Source organism: Centroberyx affinis, unplaced genomic scaffold (genome assembly GCF_046629955.1).
Source record: "Centroberyx affinis isolate AG114_WGS23_722 - 3 ecotype Tasmania unplaced genomic scaffold, CSIRO-AGI_Caff_v1 ptg003710l_1, whole genome shotgun sequence".
NCBI lineage: Eukaryota > Metazoa > Chordata > Actinopteri > Beryciformes > Berycidae > Centroberyx > Centroberyx affinis.
The window spans coordinates 133,180-150,000 of NW_027281600.1; the positions used below are offsets into that span (position 1 = coordinate 133,180).

At 45.3% G+C, this 16,821-nt stretch overlaps 1 protein-coding gene across 1 annotated transcript in view; it reads left to right on the forward strand.

Moving 5' to 3' along the window:
- The first annotated feature begins 445 nt into the window (after nucleotides 1-445).
- LOC139662120 (partitioning defective 3 homolog B-like) overlaps nucleotides 446-16,821 on the forward strand; it is a 51,445-nt gene continuing 35,069 nt past the window's right edge. Inside the window, 2 exon segments of the mRNA XM_071540725.1 lie at nucleotides 446-859; nucleotides 8,103-8,204. Of these exon segments, the coding sequence (XP_071396826.1) occupies nucleotides 743-859; nucleotides 8,103-8,204 (219 nt within the window). The 5' untranslated portion in view covers nucleotides 446-742.

Consider the following 16,821-nt stretch of genomic DNA (forward strand, 5'->3'; position numbering starts at 1 on the left):
GATATTTATTCCTATATTTGTTATTGCATTTGTATATCTATTCATTCATTCATTCATTTATTACTTGTTATTGCATTCATTCATTCATTAATTTCTTAAAATGACAGTTCTGGCCCTCCATACATACCTTGACTCAACTTTACAGTCTGGAAAAGCATTTTTTCTTTCTTTCTTTTTTCTTCTTTTCTACATTTTTATTATAGACCATTTGTAACGACTATATATAGTAAAATCTCTAAAATATAAACTTTGCTAATTAAAAAAAAAAAAAATATATATATATATAGAAAAGTGATCAGCAATAAATCAATAGACTTGATTGCATTGCAGTAACCCAGGTACTGTGTATTTCCTGGAGTGCCAGATGCATTGCTCTGATTCCTCCACTGACAACTTCCGGGTTTGTCTCTTCCCAGTTTGTTTTGTTTGGGTGTTTCAGCGGACAGCGCAAGATGACACAAACTGAAACTCCGCCGTCGTAATTATCGATTTTCTCCAACATATTTGACGGTTTTGCTGATAATAAGATGTATCCAGCCGTTGTTTACAACTCTTTCGCTCGGTAGAAAGTCGGAGGAGTGACTTTACCGTGATTTCATCCCGACCTGAGACACCTGTTGCTCCAGTTTCGACAGGTGCCTTTCTCCCCCTGAAACAGGGAGCAGCCCCGGCCGAGACACTCACCAAACTCGGATTATTTTCTCAACTGTTTTTTTTTTAACTATTTGAACTGATAGATATCATGAAAGTGATTGTAACTTTCGGGGAAACCGTGGTGGTGGTTCCCTGTAAGCCTGGATGGACGGTTCGGGATTTGACGGATCAAGCCACGCGGAGATACCGCAAGATTTTGGAGCAGGTAAACAGTCTCTTATTAAAAACTGTCATATGTATTTCATATCGGGGAGACTTATAACATTTAATGAACCCGTTTTGTGACCACAGCAGGTCATATTATTCCATTCCATTCATTCTTCACATATGAGCTAGTTCCCATACCTGTCTGAGGTGTTGGTCACATGATCCTCCTGTAGTCATGATGCTCACAATATTAATGCTGAGCCACTTCTGTAAAATGAGACTGGAGGAGACATATTCTTTGTGTTGTGATTGTTTAGTTTGGTAATAAAATTAACTAATCACAGTAGGGGTTGCCAGGCTTTTTCATGTCCGGCATCTACAGGTCACTTTAGATATCTATTTGATAAAGGTTTGCCCCAGTGACCCCCATCTGCAGCAGGAGGGGTAACAGTGGGGAGCATGAAACCACTGATCAGAATAGTCAGCATTACACATTCCCATTGCAGTGATAACTTTCTCTCCTATAGTGATAACTTTGATTGAATGAAATAATAAAGAAATTAAACTCATTTTGCTGAGGAACTCCCTTAAAAGTAAACCCTAATACTCTTTCATGCTGTTAAAAAACAGCTGTTGGCGATGTACCTTGTATTTCTGGCTCCATTTTGTTGTTTGATGGCATAGTTTTCATATTCCCACGGATAACTGGCCAAACATTGTTTCCAGTGGAGCTACAGTGGAATCTGATAGGGGAACAATGTTCAGCTATCTAAAACATCAAGGCTAGAAAGAAGCAAGGGCTTCTTTCTAGAGCCAGCATTTTGCACCGATGTTCAACAATCACACAGGGAGAAATCCATCATAGAAGAGGCAGAGAGACCAATTTCTCCATTGACAGCAGCCTCAACAACCCAGAATGCAATGCTGCCAGAAGACATGTTGAATTGCATTTTGAATAAGGGGTAGAACTCTTGCATTTCTTCATATTTCAAATCAAATTTGCCTGTGACTTGTGTTGTTTTGAATGCCTCATTGCCCAGATCCAAATATGTCCCATATATACACAAAGATATGAACCCCCTCTTTTCCATTCTCGAACATTAATCATTCTGCTGAACTGACCTTTTATTAATCAGCGGCTTCCTATGCGCATACTGTCCTAGCCTGATAGCGGGCGGATGTGTGTTCCGTCTCTATGAGGATGTGACTGGCGCTGGCCGCAGCCGCAGCCTGTCTACCTGTACAATGGCTCCCTGTTAAAGCCCCGGTATCTCAGCGGGCAGGTGGGAGTTTACTGTTTGATGTTCTCAATGTGGCTGCGGTCGGGGCTGTGTGCCGCGGACAGGAGGCTTTGTCCTGTGAGTGATTGGGGATTAGGATTGGTGACAGGCCCGGGTCTTATCGGTCGGCCGGTCCCCCGCCCACCCGCCCCTTGGCGAGGCGAGAGGGTGGCGCGCGGGTACAAGAGGGGCCACGGCGGCAGGGACGGATGGACAGATGGGTGGCTGGATGGATTGCTTCCACTCAGAGCAGGGCCACACACAAACACCTCGATGGCCAGACACACACACACACACACACACACAGAGCGGCTCATCTTGCAAGGTGTCCCCTGGGCTGTCTTGTCTCTGCTTCAGTGACAGCCACAGCAATGCCCACTCTGCCCAGCGGTCCCTGTTGACTCTTACTGAGATACGGCGGAGTGCACAAGCTCAAGTAAATGTCTGTATATGTGTGTGTGTGAGTAGAATGCTCCCCGGCCTTGATTGGTTTTCAGGGAGCATGTTAATTAACCATTGCTAGACGCTGACTCAGCGGTCTCTGGCCCGCTCCTAATAGAAGCAGATCATCAGGACAGTCCTGCTCTGCAGCTGCCAGAGGGGACGCTGGCATGAATACGTTTTGATCCGAGCGGATGAGTGGGCTCCTCCTGCCAAGAGAATCCACTTAGCGCCCACATTAACCACACATTTCTCCACTCGCCTGCCTCACCGGTGACAGCGGGGACAGTGTCAAAAACCTGGGTTTAATCAGCGAGGGTGTGTGTGTGTTTGTGTGTGTTCGCTCCATGCGTATGGAGAACAAGTGCGGATTCTGTACTGTCCCACAGCGCGTTTGTGGCGATGATGTATAGACCTCATTAATTAGCAGGCTGTTCGAATGTGATCTCAGCTCTCCGGCTCCCTAGTTGATCCGCTGCCTTCATCTCCTCTACGGAGAATACAGTACTGTTAGCAAACATAGCTTAGAACATATTACATGCATACAGAGAAGCACTGCTTGTATTACAGCGGGATTTATTATAAAATTCCAGAGAATGTGTTTCATGTTCATAAAAAGATTTAGCTATATGTTGCCATACATCACTGTATCGCGATGAAGAAAGTTCTCGCTTTGTGTGATGTTATGTGAGTTTCATTTGAATGCGAGTAGAGAATTGTGGGAGTTGTTAAAATTTTTACAATATGTTTACTTTGTTATTAATAGGATGGTGCTCAACGAAGAACAGACATAACTTGTAGAAAAAGATTTTCTTTAGTGTAAACGGTGATGGAGTTTCATAGTCTATAGTCAGGTATAAGCAGAGTGGAATGTGTCACTAATTGCTAACTGAACTCAGGTGATGAGCATATTTCTGTCAGTATCGCCGGGGGAAAGAGCAGCAGGTTGAATGTGAGCGTTTTGTGTTCTCAGGGGAAACAGCCAGGCACTGTAACTGTCTCTGTTTCTCATGGCCTTCTGTGCAGGTTCAGTTCAGATTACAGCCCCTATCCCGTGTCTGTGCTGACAACTGACAGCTTGCCAAACAAGCTGCAAGCACCTTGTCCTTCCTCCCTCCCACGTATGTAGGAGGGAAACCAGTTGTCCGGCACATGTTGGGAAGTAGGCTATGTGTCAAATCTGAGCTATGTGAACGAGCTTTTCCACGTTTGATTGCAACTGTTGAAATTGGCGCTTCTCTTGTTCAGAATGCCGTTGTTTTGCCGTTTGATTTTAGACCGCGCTCGGTGTCAAATGTCCCCAGGTTACTAGTCTAAATTTATCAAACCTTGATAGATTTGGGCCTTGGTCTCACTGAGGTCTTCGTTTCCCATGACTACCTGGCTGCAGGCAGTAAATGGCCTCCACCCAGCCTCTACTTAGCCACCCTGCATCTGCCAAGGTGATAAGCTGGTAAACCTGCCAAGAATAATTTCTACGAGTCGAAATAATTACTGTACATTTTTAGAGAAATATGTCCCTACTCATTTTCATTGCTCATTTCATGTATAGAATCAAGTGCTGTGTGTTGAGTCACTTGTTACATTTGGGTTTGTAATTCATCATGAAGTGCAACAGAAATCAATGTAACTCAGGCATTCAGATGTTATCATCTCAAAAAATTAGCAGCCAGTTTGGTGAGTTCCCCTTATTGATTTATCCACCAAAGACACATTTTCCCAGCATTTGGTGCTTAGCGAGTGGTAATTTCAGACCGACTGTACTAGAATGTAGGTAGCCGATTTCAAAGGTCAGTTTCTCTCCATAGCTGGCTGTCTTCTCCCTCCAATAACGCTCTGAAGCTCTTTTCGATTCATTACAGCTTCCTTTTCTCTCTCCTCTCCCTTGCTCTGGAGGATCCGACTCTAAGACAGCTCTTCATTGGCACGTTCATTAAGGACATTTTTTTTTTGTCACAGCTAAATCCACACCGTTCTCCTGCAGCTGTGTAATTACACATTCTTCTGAGGATCAAAGTGTGAAAAAGCAGCCCCCCCCCCAACACACACACACACACACACACACACACATACACATACACACACAGCCCCACTGAATTTAGCTTCACTAATCGCCCCGGCGCTTCACCGCTCTCGAGTGGTGTCATGTTTGCTCGCCAGAGAGGGAGAAGAGGGAGAGATATCGCTTCAAATAGTGGGGGACTTAATGGTGTAATTTGCAGGGAATTTACCCTTCTAACTGTCACGGTAATTCTCCTCCGCTGTTGACTGATTGACTCCCGACTCCTTTTGTTTTTTACTTCCTGGGAAGAGTTAACGGTTCGGGGTACAAAGGGGAATTACCAGGGATTGACAATGAGCGACTTCAGAAGAGTTCTTTTTTTACTCCCCCTCTCTCCTCTCTATAGATTACTTTTCCTCTGAAGTGTCATACACTCATCCCTTTTCATCACAAGGTGGGAGAGAGAGAGAGAGAGAGAGAGGAAAGTCTGTTTCCTAGGGCCTTGTGAGTTCTGGCTTGGGAAAGAAAGCACATTACATAGACGGAAAGTATGCCAGGTATGCTTAAGCACGGCCTGCAGAGGTGATGCCAATTAACACTCGTGTGTCGGTGCGGTGTAATCCCACTGATGTGAATTAACGCTCCGCTAAGCTTAGTACAGCGGTGCAAAAATCACACTAATGCTTCTTATTACATTAAGGTGTGTGTCTTAACGCTGGCGATGTGATGTCATCGCGTAAGCGCCAATTAACCGCCTTCCCGCGCTTGGCCGTTGCTGCATGTTGCTGTGATACACACACCCACGCAAACACTCACTGGCACGCACAGCAACAGTGTCAGTTGGATTATGCGCTCAGGCAGAAGAATGCTAGCAGTCCCTCAGGTTGGACCAGTTTTTCTGGCGAGGTGTTAATGCTTTGCCCTGACAACTACAGGTACAGCTGTGCTGCGGTTTCAGCGTCTCCATCTCATGTGTGCTGCCCTGCTCTCAACACAAAACAATTCACAGCTCCATAGTAAACATTTCAAAATAAAAAACCCCCACAAACAATAATACAGTTTCTGGCCTGCCTGTTTTGAAATTACTGGTTACAGCGGATCCTCCGGGCTTCACTTCATTGGACTGTCTGCCTATTGTCATACATCACACTATATTTCTGGCATTTGAACACTGTGTTACATTGTGTGAAAATTGCAGTGCATTTGTGTGCTAGTTTGTTGCAGATTACTCTGCTTGCTCTATATCCCACAGTTCTGGCGCTGGCATTATGGGCCCTCGCACTTCTGAAGAAAGGGAGATGCTGGCTTTTTTTTTTCCCCCCGTGATTGAAATCCCAGCCTCTCCCAACCATTTGTTTTAAGAGAATGGACTTGGCCCATTGTGAAAGCCAGACACCCTCTTTTGTGCCCTGTAATTCACATTTGGATGCAGCGGAGCAAGAACGAGCCCATTCAAAACGGGGCTCAGTGATACCACAGAAGCCGCTCCCTGGGTCTCAGCCAAACTCATTCCAGCCTCCAAGGCGTGTAGCCTATAGCTGATAATTTAGCTGGTAATGTAGTCTTGTGTTGCTCTGGACAGATTGCTTATTGGTATGGGCAGTTCCTAATGGGCCATTTCTACTGCACACATTGTTAGAAATGATAAGACTTGTCAAAGATTTTTTTCTTAGTCTAGAAATTCCTTTTAATAGGAATTGGGCAAAACCAGAAATATTTAGTCGACAAGCCTTAATTTAAAACAAGCGAACCCATCCAGTAGGGTGAAATCATATCCTGTTTCACTGCATCTTCATAATTCAAGCAATTTATCATCAGCTTCATCTTATTTTGTTCTGTTAGAGAGCTGCACAGCGTGGCCACAATAGACTGCGTGTACAGGGCCACAAAAAGGGGAAGATGCTATTGTGCCTGTACTTCTCTGTTGGTATTGTTCTGTAAACGGCACACAGATTTCAGATTGCGTCTCAGAAAACAGTCCTTGTTCTCTGTGTCAATGGATGGAGTGTAGTTCCCTCTCTCTGGGGTGTGTTCACTAGGCCTCTGTCTGACAGTGAAACTGGCCTGGAATGTGCCCACCACCGCTCCCCACGGACTAGGAAAACTGGAAAGTTCCTATCAGAGCTGTCCTGTCCTCCCCCTCCCTCGCTCTCCCGTTCACTCACACTGTACTCTATGAACCCGATGTTGTACATGTAGGTCACCTGTTCCTTCCTCCCCCGCAAACAGAGTTCCTCCGCAGGTCAGGAAAAGTATGGAAAATCGATTCGACCGTTTCCCGCTCTTGAAAAGTTTGAGAATCCTGCAACAAGTCTGGAAAAGTATGCAATACTGCCGCTGATAGAAACATGACTAAACCTGTTATGACTCGCTGTCGTTTCTCATAGTGTCATATTTGTTGTTGTGAAGAATAGTATTCATTATGGAGTGATATGGCCTGTTGAGTTACTCTCAGCATACTGCATATTAAACAATTACCAATATCCTCACATCGAGTTGAAATTGAAACTTTGTAGGAACCTGAATAAATCGGTTTGAACAGGTCCTCATATGTTTTGCAGTAGGAAGTGAGGGACACAAATAAAACAGTAGTTGTTTTTTTATTCCTGCTCCGTCTCCCCCTGTCTTTACAGTGGATAGGCAACCAGCAAAATAAAGTGAAAACCAGACCAAATGAGGGCTGCAAAGTATATTAAAGTGCTTTGTTGGTTCTCTCAAGGTTGTCTCAGCTTACCAGATCTTAGCCCATTGCAATACTGAAGGACGATTTAAGAAGAGCGTCTGGTGCAGCCCTTTTCATTGCCATCAGAAAAATGATTTTACAGGGAAGAATGGTGTCACATTTCCCCACTAGAGTTTCAGACACGTGTAGTATGTAAAAGTGCATTGCAGATGTCCTGTTGGACCTTATTGAGACACTATTTGGATGCTTTCTTTGTTCTGACTGTCACCCATTTGTAAGCTATTGTAAACTTCCGCAAATATGTTGTGGTTAGACTAGCCATTGTTTCCTATGAAACAGATTATGTACTTCCCATTCTGTATATTCGGTATGTAGTTGGCCTTATGCATGCAGTGTTGAAGTCTTTTGTTGCAGTACAATGAGTGCTATTCAGCCGCTCTGGGATTTCCTGACATTTTTATGCTTGATATTTGTGGCGGTTTTTCTGAAATTATTCTTTTCTTATTTGTAGTGAAAATGAAAGAATTGGCGAAAACTGAGCATCGAAGGTCAGTCAGTGTAATGTACTTCTAGTTGACGAGTGCTTTGATTAAACCATGTATTTTGGTGAAATTGCGATGATCTGTGAAATTTTCTCTCCCTGACCTTGTTGATGAAAGATGAGATGAGATTTTCTGCTTTCAATATGTGATTCAAGTTCTGCTATTAAACCGTTGCTGTATTTGCAGGTAACCTGAAACCTTGTGATTTTAAAAGTGCCAATTCCTTGGGACTTTCCTTGGGAATATTAAGAGCAGATCCTTTCTTCTCCGGTGATTCTCTCCTGTGTTTATATTTGGCATGTCATCAGTTTTGCTCACTGGTCCCTCTGCTCTCTTCTGGGTGCTGCATCCAGCATGGGGAGTATGCAGTGAAGACGCACCATGTGGAATACTCTGAAGGAGGGATCCTGGACATGGACGACCTGCTGACTGATCTAGTGGAAGACAGAGACAAGGTGAGGGATGGATGGATGGATGGATGGGTGGATGGATGGGTGTATGGTGTGCTGTTCTTGGGGTGCCGTCACACCAACAGTTCATTTACTTTGGTCTGAACCAGAGTGGAAAAGTTTACTTTGTTGCATTTTTGCATTTGGTGTGTTTGGGTTCACACTTCCCAATTACAATAATAATAATAATAAACTTTATTTGTATAGCACCTTTCATACAAGAAATGCAGCTCAAAGTGCTTTACAACAAAGAAATTACATGCATGAAAATAGACATAGAATGAGCATAACATAAGATGGAAAATAAAACCCACTGAATAATAATAAATATAAAGTTAAGAAATAGAGTACATAGAATGCATAAAATCAAGTAAAATACAACATTTTAAAAGAAGCGCGAAGCAAGTGCAAAAAAAAAAAAAAAAAAAAAGAGTTTGAGGCCTGTATCAGGAAAGTCATAGCTAGTTAAAGGCTAAAGCGAACCTGGGCTTGTAAACAAAAGTAAACAAAAGTCACAAGGACTCACAAGTAGCTTGTTTAATGGACAGAGTTTTGGTAACCTGTCATCCTGCCAGGTTGGAGATTGCAGCAGCAGGGGAGCAGGGGGAGTCAAAATGAATCTGTAACTTTAGCTGAGCATGATGGACTTTTCTGCATTCTTTGCCGTAATTTACCTTCTCTGCTGTTCATACCAATTAAGAAGATAATCTGGGGCAGTTTCCTCTTGGATCTCTGATCTTTCCGTTGGTTCGATGACGTTCTCACTCTTAATGAACCGCACCGCAGTTTGCTTGGAAGAGGACCAGCAGTTTCAGGTGGTTCCAGTTTCCTTGTGGTTATTTGGTGGGCAGAGTTTGTACGGCATTGTTCTTACTTGTCCAAACCAACCAAATGAAAGAAGGCTCCGGAGTTTGAAATTGAATTTGTTTGACTCCCAGCTGCAAAAATCCCACCTGATCACCAAAACTCTGTCCAATAAACAAGCTACTTCAATCCATGTGACTTTTGTTTACAAGCCCTGGTTCGCTTGTAATTGGGCAGTGTGAACCTAAACAAACCAAATACACAAATCCAACAAAGTGAACTTTTCCACTGTGGTCCTGACCAAAGAAAGCAAACTGTAGGTGTGATCGCACCCTGAGCCGTTCCAAACACGCTGGCGTGAACGCGGCCTCACTTTCACATCTTGCAGTTCCTCTCTTTTGCTCCCAAAGCTCCTTCCCTCTCGTACTCTTCAGCGACGCAGGACTGAAAACGCCGGAATGGCGCCGGGGCCGTGTGATTTAGCTGTCATGTTCATTTGCACCGAGACAGATGAAAGGGGGCCATTTCTGGAGATTTTTGTGTTCTCTTTGAAACAAGTCAACCATGTGCGGAGGGAAGTTCTCAGAAACTGTAGTGATGTAACTTCACAGGAACCGGGTTGGGAGTTGAGGTTCACTGTATTACACACACACACACACACACACACACACACACACACACACACACACACACACACACACACACACACACACAGTGGCCCAATTTCTACAAAGAGCCAATTTCATTTCCCTTCCTAATTTCACATAATGCATTCCTAAGATGTGCTAATAAACTGCCCGACATCCATATTCATGAGCCCCAGGCCCAGACGAATGATGAATTACCAACACTTAGTCAGCAAGAAGCCCAAATGAAATGGAAATGGAATATTCAGCCGACCACAGTGCAATAACAATTGGTGTTTAAGCCGAGCGAACAAAGGAGTGCGTGTGTCTGTGTGTGCACGGCTTTGTGTTCATGTAGGACTGCAGGTTTGGCAGAATACTCTTTGTGAAAAAGGGGACAGAAGTAAATAATAGATGCGTGAACTCCGTGGGGATCTTCACTGGGGGAAAAAAAAACTGTTTTTGCAATCACAGAGAACAGAGGCTTCGTTTTCCGGGACGACGGAATTGTAATCATAAGAGCACGCGTCTTATTTTTGCATAAGAGCGAGTCATAGATTTTAATGACTCGGCGTCCCAGCCCGAATCTGCGTTCGCTCGGCATCTTAAGAGACGGAGCCGATGATTAAGTGCCACAGATCAAATCCCGTTCTGGCATTTGATCCCATTCTTTCACAGGAAAAGTTCACCTGACACCGCTTTGTGATTACGGGCTCTGCTGAGCAAACGCTTCGCCGGAAATCCGAACGCCATCCAGGAATTGTCCTATTTACCTTTTTTGTTTCTTTACTCTCTCTCTCTCTCAATCCTCCAAACGCCCTCCTCCTTTCATCTCAATTCTCATTTTATCCTTTTGTTTTTGCCGCTGATGAAAAGATAGCAGACGGAACGGGGTGAGCGCACGTGATCCTCCGTAACGTGCCAGTCAGGCGACTTATCTCCCGGCTACCAAACAGCGTCGTGCTCTCATAGATTAATGAGCTGCGCCTGGCATTTTTGATTAGGCTGAGTTCCTTTTGTTTGTCTACGTTTTTATTACCTCCCCACAGCAGGCAGATTCTATCTTTAGTGCTTTTTTTTTTTTTTGTTCTGTTATTGCGGGCGTCGCTGTTTCACCATCAATCATACAGGAGTGGCCCCATTGTGAGGGCCCTCCACCGCACAGCGTGGGCCCTGTGTTAGCCGCGGATGCTAATGAGAGATAATGGTTAGCTATTTGTACGCTTAGTGGTTGGCGTAGCCGCGAGTCCAGACCTCTTTATCTGGGCCGGCCCCTGACTATTATTCAACACACACGTGCACACACACACACACACACACACACTGCAGTGGTACCCCCCCCCCCCCCCCCGCCAGGCGTGTAGCGTAACGTGTTAGCATTAGCGTGCACCGAAGGAGCGCCACTGGTGGTTGATGAGGGTGGAGATGAGGGGGCGGCTGTGATTTGATTACAGTCCTGCCCCCTGCATCCGCGAGGCGCGCACACACACACACGCTAACACACCACCACACGCTAACACACACTAACACACACACACACGCTCTGTTCATTAACCCCCCATCTCCAGACACCGGCCACCAGCCTCCTCATGAATATTAATACCAATCTGATGAATGTGGAGAAGGCCATGGGCCGCTGGCTTATGTGTGACCGTTTACACACACACACACACACACACACACACACATACAAAGACCACAGTATAAAAGGGACCGCTGTAGGTCAATGGCTCTGTCAGTCAATTACACTCTATGAAGTTCACCTCTTCTTTGGCCCTCTACTGTGTGTGTGTGTGTGTGTTTGCATGCATGTGTGTGTGTGTGTGTGTGTGTGTTGTGCAGCTCTCCAGTGGCAGCTGGTGGCATGGTGGAGTCATTGACCTGTCAGCCACCCCCAGTACTTTGTTAATTGCACTTAGAGGTAGACAGCCACCGCTGCTTTTCCCTCTCTCCCTCTTTCATCACACCATTTTTTTGCCAAACCGCCCCGGTTTAGAGACTCGCTAACCTACTTTTTCCTCTTCATCCTCCACCCATCCATCTCTGTGTCTCTTTAAGTGTCACTCATTCACTCCAACACACACACACACACACACACACACACAGCGTCTCTAGCTTATTAGCAGCGCCCTGCTCTGTGTGCTTTACTCAGTGTTCAGCTTTGCTCTGATCCCCCTAATCAATCTGTGTTTTCCTGATGAGTTGATGATGATGTTGGAGCCCACACTCCACTCCTTTCCTCTCCTCTCCTCTCCTCTCCTCTCCTCTCCTCTCCTTTCCTTTCCTTTCCTTTCCTTTCCTTTCCTCTCCTCTCCTCTCCTCTCCTTTCCTCTTCTTTTCATCCCCCTCCTTTCCTTTCCTTTCCTTTCTTTTTCTTCCCCATCCCTTCTCCACCCACTCTCTGTTCCCCTCTCTCTCTGTTCCTTTCTCTCTCTCGCCCTCCATCTTCGTTCCTGGCCCACCCTCCCTCCTCCGCCTCTTCCCTCTCCGCCTCTTCCCTCTCCCTTTTCAAGAGTTGTTGTTAACCGATGTACTGCTTTACTTCTACCCACTCGCCCATTTACCGCTAGCAGAACTGTCATTCTCTCCCATTCAGCGCTCCTGTGGGATCCTGCATTAGCCGCCGCCATCACCCCCGTGTGTCTCCTCGGTACACGGGAGCTGTCAGGCGCGTCCAAAAGCCGGCGTGCCATTAACATACAAACTGTACGCTAGGTTTCAATCGGCGGGCCGGCTCGCAGGGGACCGCCGTCACTTCCCGTGTCCATGAAGACTTTCTGTTGCCTGGCCGACAGAGAAGAGCCCGCGCTGCAGATTCCACGGTCGGGAATGCTGGTGGGCACTGCCAAAATGAGAATTTGTATAGATGGTGCTTGATTAGGAGGCCATCTCCCATCATCCCTCTCCTCCGCCCGCTCGCTCCTGAAATTTGAATATTTGAGTGTGTGTGTGTGTTGGTATGTGTGCGTGAGTGTGTCCTCTCTTGTCACGCTGATCTCCTCTGGAAAGGGAATTAAAGTCAGGGAGCATAGCGTCTCCTCATAAGTGGACTGTCACTCCTCATTCCACACACACATGCACGCGCACACACACACATAGAGACATGCACATGCCCCTTGTGGACCGTATTTGGGAGGGAAAAAATCACATAAGAAACTCAACCTTCCATCCCACGCAGCCAAACGAGAAATCTCATTTCATGGGAAATTTAATGGAAAAAAAACCCATCCTAATGATTTCCTCCATCTCTCTTTAATTAGCCCTTTTTAATTACTGCATCTACAAGAAGTCCGCGCCCCTCCGGTACTGTCTCTGGCTGCTGCGGTGTAAATGGTAGGGGTGGTTATCCCAGCTGATCTCCCTCCGAAATGTCAACCGCTTGATTAGGAGGCCGCCTCCCGTCATCCCTCTCCTCCACTCGCGTGGCAAGCTGCAGGAAATGCGACGCCACGAAAATGAATTGGTCACATTAAAGAGCGTGATGATATTTGAAGTGGATCTGTGGTTATGAGCGGCGGGTTTTGATTTCAGGCGTTTTTTTGGGGGGGGGAAGGGGGGGCAACATTTCACAGGAATCCTACAGTAAAAGACAAATTGATGTGTCTTTAAAGGGTATGTCCCCCCTGATTGAATTGGTCAGCGTGTGAAGAGAATTTAAAATGCTTCATTATGCAGATTGAACAGATGCGTTGAAAGTGCTTTGATACTTCCACATACGCTCGGTCCTAATATTAATAGTTTTATCAATTTGAGAGTTACGATTTCTTAAACTTCCCCTCCAGTGAACTCATCAGAAGAGCTGAGAAATTGAAATGGAGTAAGGAGGTCACTGGAGGACTGCATTACAGACCATGCTTTAGCTGCAAGGGATGGAGCCGGCCTTGGGATTATTATATTTTTTGGATTCTCCACTGAGGTGAGGCCAAGACGGATTAAGTGACAGATCTGGATGCACAAAAACTGGGTTTTGCTCACATTTATATCGGATCTTCAAAACCATGTATGAAGTCGGTCAGGCTCACAGACTGTGGTTGGGACCTGGCATTTAATGCCGTTTTTGAGATGCTAAAGATCAGATTGTTTGAGATCAGATCGTTGTACATCCACACTTGACCTGAAAATGGCTTTTACGTGTCTCCTGTGTCTAGATTTATTCAATCTCTGTCTGCCTTACTTTTTCGTGTTACCCGTCATGATCAGATGATAAAAGTTGCATCGAAACGACAAGTGTGACCGTAGCAGATTTAACTAAAGCCAACCATAGGAGACACATAATTTTCAGGTGCGGTGGACATCCAGCAATGTGATATCATCAAATCTTAAGAATCACACTGAAATTTCAAGTGTAACTATCGTCTATAGTTTGATTTCCGCTGGCGCCACAAGCGCGCTCCAGTCCAGTATGTCAGATGATTTGTCAAAAGTAATTTATTGCATGTCAGATGTCAGAGCCTGTGAGTTTGTGACAGGCGACAATAAGGCATTACTTAAAACCTGCTAAACCGCTAGAGAAAAAGTTTGGTGAATGGGGAGTGATTGCGAGACTCCGACGCGCTGATTAGCCTTTGCCGCTCGGTGACATCCCGCTCCCTCACCTCCATTCTCTCCATTCACCGCCGTGGCGAGCCGCGTTTGATTGGCGTCTGAATAGTCACATACCTCCGCACGCCGCATGAATGGCCAGTGATGAGCGGGAGCAGCGGGTTCAAGTGCGCTGATTAGAAAATGTCACACACATGCCAGCCTAATCATAATCTATACCCTCTTCACATTCTAATCATGATCCATACATCCATGCCCGTGTAGATGGAGCGCAATCAACACCCGTCCGACACATGTGAATATTAATCAGAAATCTTGCGCGGATTCTGAACTTGTCCGCTGCGTTAAAGAGAATTAGCTGTAGTTATCCACATGATGCTCCTTTTGTCGTTTGGTTCATGGATTTTTTTTCAGGCCATGTTTTGCCCCTGGCTGGACGAGCATGTCTTCAGTTTTCCTTCCCTGTTGAAGGCCTGGGGCTCCGGACATGGTGACCACAGTAATCTAAAGGTTTCAATGATGGCTATACAACATCCTCAGTATATTAAGGGTGACACTCCAAAACACTGTATGTCCATTGTGGAAGGAATGTTGTCTGATTTTCACAGCTTATTATTTCAAAATCACAGATATTTACAGCTTCTAGAAATTACTATTATGTAGGTAAAGGTAATAAAATGGAAGAATCTGTCTTTCACGCAAGCAATCATGTAAGAGTAGATTTCAAGTTGTTCAAATTGTCTTATTTTATAACAAAACTTTTCATGTGTTTGCTTTGATACCTAAGCTGATGCCCAATAGTCCCAATAGCTCCTTAACCTCCATTAACTTTAGCAATATATCAATATTTATTTCCAATAAGTATATATTGAATAAAGTTAGATTATCCCTGTATCAGAGTGTTGTCTCTCTAACCTCCTGCAGATCAGAACAAAGCAGTTGACTGAGGCACCACAGATCGCTCTCTCTCTGGCCTGGCGGGGTTCGGTCACTCCGGCTGATTTGATCTCATCTCATCAGCCTCGACCTTGATTCAACTCCCCCATCTGAGCACTGCAACACCTCTTCATCTGATTATATTCAATTAAAATCCCCCCCGCCCCTCCACACACACACTCACACACGTACCTCTCTACCAAGGCTCGTTTGATTGTGATTGCGATGAGAGAATTCGAGGAAGGCTTAAGGAAAAATAATTGTTGCCGCGCTGTTCTGCTTTTCATTTAACGGTACGCACGTTGAGGTTCCTCATAAAGTTGCACACTGGAATTTTAATTCCTTTGGATGATCCGTTGCTCTACCTTTTGACTTTGAATGATGGCACCTCTCCAAAGTGATTTGTCAGTTCACTGAAGCAGAAGACTAGGATGCGGTTTGGATAAGGTCTGCTTCTGGATTGTTTTCTTTGCTCAGATGTCGCTGACTTGCAGGGGCCACAGTAGGTCGCCGTACTCTCAGATGCCCTCTTGCCCCTTGGCGTCTCTCTCTGTTAATCACACATATTCTCCATTGCCCTCTGTGTCACCATCACACCAGCCATTAGCTCCTAATGGAGCGAGACGGTCAGGCTGCAACCTGATCTGTGTGCGTCTGCCTTGGTCTGGCAGGAGAAAGCGGGCGGGGGGGGCTGAGGGCAGAGGGGCACCGAACTCTCATGACACATGTACATAATCAGTGTGTTAGGAGAGGAAGGAGAGTGAGGTCGTGGAACATGAATTGGGAAAAATGTTGTGGTCCTGGTCTATCCTTTGAATTAGATATGTAATCTAGTGCTGCAGCTACACACCCTTGCCAGCAATGTCTCCAAGAAATGAATACTTAACATGACATGCTGAAGTTGGCTTCAAGTAAGAATTTCAGTAAAAAGCAGATTGTTACCTTGATGTGAAGCTGCATCGTGACTACAGCTTGTTGTTGTGTGTCTGTTTTGTGTGTATTTGCTTTATCAGTTAGTGGTGATTTTGACACGGCAGCCTGCAGAGGAGCTAATCACATTCAGCTAATGATCTATTATAGATCATCTTGTTTATAGCAAGTCTACTCTCTGACCTAACCAGCCTCACGCCATCTGTTTTCCTAGATGACATTGCCCCAGCCCGATGTGTGCGTGTGTGTGTGTGTGTACGAGAGCGAGAGAGAGAGGATGTGTGAAAGTGATGTGTGTGTTTTCCCTCTCCTCACCGAGTCTCTGCTCACTCCAACCGCTAATAACTCAAATCAGCAGAAAGTCACACTCCCTGGCATTTGTGTGTGTGTGTGTGAGAGTATGAGAGAGAGACAGTGTGTTGCAGTGTGTAGTGCCACTGCAGCTAGAGGATAAATGCTTGTAATACTGAATCCAAGCCATTTATAGTTAAATATTTAATATGATTCCTGCCGCAATTACACAACTGAAACCACATCTGTGTCCATTGTATGGCACACACACAAACACACTTGCACGCACATGCACACACCGCTATTTTTATTATTCATTTCCCCTGCCCCTCCCCATTATCAGGCTACTGATTGGCCTAATGAATGGAGCTCTGTGGACGGTAATGCGTCTGAATAGGCCACTCGAATTATTAGCCAGCCTGTGTCTAACATGGGAGGAACACTTATGAAATGGATGGGAGAGTGTTTTGCTTACATAGGAAGAGTTTGGATCC